Here is a 6029-nt window from a genome sequence, read left to right as displayed (position 1 = left end):
TTTTAGGTATCTTCCAATCTGGGCCAGGTCTTTTGGGAGGGGGAGGACTTCCAGTTTAGTAACTTATGTCATGGTTTAGTCTACGGCCCAGGGGTTCCAAAATTCATTGGGATGACAAATTATCCCCTCACTTTAATGAGAGTACAAGGAAAATTCAGGGGGAAATAATCAATCATAGGACTCCAACATCTGAAGGGCTGTTACACGGAAGAGGGATTAGCTTTGTTCTTGACTCCAGAGGACAGAAGCAGGAGTCATTGGTAGAAGTTACAGAGTGGGAGATTTAGACTTTCTTTGAATTATATCTAGTCAAAAGAGGAATGGGATGCTTCCAGATGTAATAGATCTTAGCACCTGAGATCTTCAAGTGGAAATCAGTTGAGTATGTTGGGGAATGTCACCAAGGGACTCTCAGTCAGATACAGCTGGCTTATGTATCCTTTTAGATCTCTTTCCAAATCTGTCATCCTGTGAGTGCCTACAAAGTCTTCTTCTGCTGGGAACTCAGATGTACTAGAACTAGTTCAAACTGGCTCATAAGAGCTGATTGTTAAATTTTCAGTTTGAGCATTTACTCTTTGGAAATTGGGAAAAACTATAAATCAAGGCTTTATATGTTTTGTTGATTGTTTAGATTGAAGAAAGCTATGAATATGTTAGGAATGTAGATTAAACTGAAAAATGCATCCTGTGCACATTTTCCCCTAGAGGATCATTTGTTAAAAATTTGTCAGCACACCACTGTGGGGACTCTATGTTGCTTTTAGGAGGATGACAATGGTAACCAAGCAGGTGAGATTGTGTAAGTTTGTCCCAAGGCAAGAATAACAAGGAATCAGACGAACATTGTGCTCACATGTCTAGCATCCAAATGAAATGTGAAATCCTTAGACCTTACCAGTCAGACGTCTAGTCATGTGACAAACCTTGATGTTTGAGGGTTACAAGGGCATAGACAGAGCTCTAGAACTTGCAAAAAAAGACCATTTTAGTTAGTTCTAATGGCTTTCATTTTCCTCTAGAGTGTGGGGCACAGTTACTACAAATCTGTCTGGCAGAAGATGTGCAGACTTTCTTCATCTCATTTCTTATCTAGAAAGGAATCAATAGATAGCAAGTTTTGGAGGCCTTGAAATGGATATTGGTGAAGGACCAGCTCCTAGTTGGTCTGGCATTGTTTGGCCTGTCATGGTCAAGGCACAGTCTAGTGTACTCATTTTGTTGAACTCTGTATGATGAATGACAAATTATTCAGCCTCTTTGGATTCTGAGCTCCTCATCTGGAAGATGAAAGAATTGGATTCGATAATCTCAGAGGATCCTTCTAGCTCTGACTCAATGATTCTAGAATTCTATGACCTCAGTTTGAATCCTTTCTATGCTATTCTACTTACTATCTGCATGACCTTGGGGGAATTACTGCCCTCTAAATGTGCCATCAATAGAAAGTGTCTTGCCCAAAGTCACCTGAATACTCAGCAGTAAAGCTGGAGGTAGGATGTCGGCCTTTCCCAATACTACACAGACTGTCCCAATGCATAAGGTTCCACATTATTAAGCTCACTGCTCAAGCAAAGTCCTTAAAATAAATTCAGGTGCTCAGACAGTCAAAGATACAGATTGAAAACTGAAGTCTTTGGACTGAAAACAGAAAACTCAAAAAGTCAGGGGAGGGGGGAGTGGAGAAAGAGACAGAGACAGAAACAAAGACAGAGACAGAGAGGAGAGAGAGACAGGAGAGAAGAGAGAGAGAAGAGAGGGAAGAGAGGGACACAGGGAGAGGAAGAGAGAAGAAAAAGAGGAGAAAGGAAACAGAAGGAGAGAAAGAGCTACAGACATATAGAGAGGAAAGAGAGACATATACAGGAGAAGGAAGAGAATAAAGAAAAGAGAATAGAGACAGGGAGAGAGAGTAGAGAGGGAGAGAAAGAAAGACAGCAAAAAAGAGATAGAGAGAGGAGATGGAAGAAAGGGACTGAGGGAGATGGGGGGAAATGGGGGGGAGAGGGAGAGGGAGAGGGGGAGAGAGAGGGGGGAGAGAGAGAGAGACAGAGAGAGAGAGAGAGAGAGAGAGAGAGAGAGAGAGAGAGAGAGAGATAGAGATTGAGATTTTGATTGTAAGTTTCTATATGGAGAGAGGCTGGATTTTGTCCTGAACAATGCTATGGTTTTTTAATGAGTTGACAACCATTAAGTAGGCAGTATGGTAAAGTTAAAAGGGCACTAGACTTGGGGTTCAAATCTCAGCTTGTATGCTTCCTATCCATGTGAGCTTGAGCAAATCACTTGACCATTTTAAAACTTAGCTTCACAGAATCACTAAATTTGATCTTTGAAAGGAACCTCCTTGGCCATCTAGTCTTAACCCAATTGGAAGTCCAATCGAGTCCAGTTCTCACTTGTAAAAATACTTCTACTAACTAGCTCACAAGGTTGTGAAGAAAGCATTTTGTATACTTCCAAGCACTACAGAAAATAGAGCTATTATAACTACTACCCTCCACAGTTGACAAACACCCCACGATTCAGGTCTGGAAAGGATGAGTCTCTGCTTCTCTAGCAACCTTTTCTAGGGCTCTGTCTCGTAAGTCATCCACCTCTATTCAACAGGAAGAGCCTTCTTGGCACTTCTCATTTCCTTGGCTCTCCTCCCAGACCCTCTTGGCAGCAGCAGCCTTGTGGGTAATCATTATGCCAATGGTGGGTGCAGAGGGAATTGTTTGGATGCTGGAGAACAGCAATAGAAGTTGCCACCTACTCCCACTCACCAATCTTCTCATCCCTAAAAAATCATAGAAAGAGCTGAAAGGGACCAAAGAAATCATTGAGGCCAACCCCCTTACTTTAAAAAGGAAGAAACTGAAGCCCATAGGGGAGAAGGTATTTGCCCAAGGTCACACAGCTCATAAGTGCCAGTCAGGACAAGGAGAACTCAGCACTCTTGAAATTCAATCCAAGTGCTTCTTCCTTTATACTGAGAAGCATTTCTAAGGCCACGTCCTATTTCAAGAAAATGAGGGAAATGTTGAAGGGTATGAGAAGGGCTGTCATCAGAACTAGAATCATATGACCCACAATCTACTTCAAGAAGCCATTTCATATGAATTGGTCTCTTCATGGGGGGTAGGGGGTTGGTCCTTAAGGAGAGGACTGAAAGGGAATTTCAAACTTTACTCTGACCTATAAAGAGTAGAAATATCCCAGAAGAGAATTTGGGTTTGCTGGCTATGTCTGGCTCTGATCATTTATTTTCCTTCTCTATAGGGATTAGGAGAGGAAGGAGAAGGAAGGAGGAGGATAGAGTGTATATTACACTCTAAAAAGAGCTATGGCCGAGAGAGGAGCGAAGAAGTAATTCTGGTCAGTTAGAAAGTATCAGTCTTAAAAGTCAGTTTGATCTCAAGTATCTGCTTTGTCTGTCAGTTCATTGGATCCTCTAATTGTCAATCCCATAGGATCATAGGTTTAGAGAAGGGATCTTATGCATCTCCTAGTCTGACTAGCACGTGTGCAGCGCTTTGTTTGGCCAGATGTCCAAGCCTTCCTGCCTTCTCATACTTTAATTTCCTGCTGCCCAGATGTCCTTGTGTTTAACTTCAAGTTGTGGACCCAAAGATGCCCATTAAGGCCAAGTTCCTGTTCAGGAACCAAGTACAAGCCAATCATTCAGAGGTGCATAGGCCTGTCAGCTATGGACTAAGGCTCTTACTCAATAACTTCATTCATTAGAGGACGCAGAATGCTGTAGTAAACAGTATCAGACTTGGAGTCAGGAAGACCCAAGTTCAAATCCCAACTATGACATGGGCAAATAACTTAAGTTTCAGTTTCTTGCAATGCTATTATAAGTCTTACTTGAAGGGCTAACGTAAAGATCAGCGGACATGATGCGTACAAATTACAAACCTTCAAATTTTAAGTGCAAATGTAAGATATATATACATATCTTACATTTGCACTTAAAAATATACATATATATATATATATATATATATATATATATATATATATATATATATATCCATCCAATCTAGAATGCCTATGTGAAACACCTTGAGATTCAATCACCAAAAATGTTGGAGGAAATTTAAGGGAGAACCACTTTCCTTACCAAACTTTAATGAGAGCTTCTCAAAGAAAGAGGCATCCTTGAACATAGGCCTGAACCAACTTGCTCTTTTACAAAAGAATGCCTTTGGGAGGTATGTGGGGTGGTAACAAGCTTAGCCTTCCAACCTGGCTTACATCCCAGTACCTCCTTGGCAAGGCCTTCCCTGCCCACCTCAGAAACAAATTCTATTACAACTTTCCTTTGAGAGCCTGTAGCACTTCATGCTTGTATCATGCAATTCAGGTTGTCATCGAATGTCCAAGCTGAAAGGATCCGTTCCCTCATTTTATAGAAGCCCACATAGATGGTGTGACTTAGCCAAGTTTGTGTGGGTAATCAGTAACTTATGACTCTAATATGCCATCTCCTCTTTGTTTATGCTGCTTAGCATTAGTCTTATTGCTCTAACTACCCTGTAAGCTCCTTGGAAACAAGCCCAAAGTATTCATTATCTTTATGTCCCTTCCAGCACCTTGTACAATGCTGTGTACATGGAAGATAATCAATGAAGAATTAGTGATTATATGATGCAAATTGCTTTAATCAATTTCACCTCTCATGATCTAGCGAGATTTGGAGTCAGAAGAACTAGGTTCAAATCCTGGATTCTGGCACTTATTACGTGTGAGACCATGGGCACATGGAACCTCTCTGGACCTCTGTCTCCTCTCTAAAATGACAGGCCAGACTTTATCTTAGAGTTCCCTTCCAGCTTGAAATCTGGAAGCCTATGAACTCCTCCAAGATAGTCTCTATGCTTTTCACATGTTCTTTGACATGAAGTAATATATAGTAAACACCCAAGAAGTAACAAGGGTCAGACATCCCTAAACATTCCTCCAAGTCTCAGTTCACAGGTCATATACATGTTTTCTTCTTTTGCCCGGTACCTGAGCATCTCCTCTTTGAATCACTTCAAGGTGACCTGTTGAAGAATATCTTATAAAAGAGATATACATTGATGATTCGTAAGAGTAAACCAATGGGATAAATGAATGACTTCAACAGGGCTGCTGTTCCATTGCAGAAATTAAGTAGCACCAAAGTGTGCTTGGGTGTACCCAGAGAAGTGGTGTTGAGGTCCTTTAAGCTCGCCAGCTGATAAACAATACACTCGACAATGATGAAAATCCAGATGAACTTCGAAGCCATCCTCGCATGTCGGACAGTTCTTATGTGGCGGGTCTCAATTGGAAGGAATGTGATCAGAAAGGCCTCTAGACTCACACAGCTGAGCAAGAGGGAGCTGACATGGACATTTGCAGTCTGGAAGTTTTGCCACAGGGTCATCTGAAAAGGACATGTTGAACTTTCACCCTGGAAGGCATCTTGGAGCACAGCAAACCCACTTACTACTACCAGGATGTCTGCCTTGGCCACATTATGAATAAATACTACTGTGGATTTTCTGGAAATGTTGGAAGACATCAGGAGCAGTATAACATACAAACTAGCCAATAGGCCTAGCAAACTGATGATGACATGAGGATATGGCAAGACGAGATACTGGATATATTTGAATACCAGGTACCTTCGGAGATCTTTCATATGATCTCTCTTGGTGAGCCCTTGGAAGCGAAAAGGATTCCTAAATGGATGTGAAGAAGGAAAGAAATTAGGTCACAAAACAGACTTCCCCACACCAAGGTATACATCTCACTTGAGCTTGATCAGTAACTCTCTTGAGCACGCAAAGCACACACTAACATCTTTCATGTGTTTACTTGAATCCCTTCAGAAAAGATCATGTATTCTCATGAAACCACACACCCCTTGTGGTACTGATCAGTGATAAAGACATTGAGTTCCATTTCTGTGCTGTTTTTTCCATGCAGATGAAACTTCTGTTCACACTTATTCTTAATGGTTCTCATGAATTGAGTTGCAAGGAATTCCATTTTTCCTTATATGGAGGCAT

The 6029-nt window shown here is 41.4% G+C and overlaps 1 protein-coding gene across 1 annotated transcript; it reads right to left on the bottom strand.

Annotated features, from left to right (window-relative positions):
- Nucleotides 1-4034: 4034 nt before the first annotated feature.
- Nucleotides 4035-5771, bottom strand: LOC141501449 (lysophosphatidic acid receptor 4-like). The gene has a single exon (XM_074205388.1). The coding sequence runs from the start codon at nt 5657-5659 to the stop codon at nt 5027-5029; it is 633 nt and encodes a 210-aa protein (XP_074061489.1). The 5' UTR covers nt 5660-5771; the 3' UTR covers nt 4035-5026.
- Nucleotides 5772-6029: the final 258 nt, after the last annotated feature.

The sequence above is a fragment of the Macrotis lagotis genome, chromosome X (genome assembly GCF_037893015.1).
Source record: "Macrotis lagotis isolate mMagLag1 chromosome X, bilby.v1.9.chrom.fasta, whole genome shotgun sequence".
Classification (NCBI taxonomy): Eukaryota; Metazoa; Chordata; class Mammalia; order Peramelemorphia; family Peramelidae; genus Macrotis; species Macrotis lagotis.
The sequence above is the reverse complement of the archived record's forward strand: the minus strand, read 5'-3'. Positions and strand labels throughout refer to the sequence as shown.

Excerpts from the sequence above, each read along its gene's own strand:
- LOC141501449 (XM_074205388.1), bottom strand. The coding sequence starts at position 5,659 with ATGAAAGATCTCCGAAGGTACCTGGTATTCAAATATATCCAGTATCTC.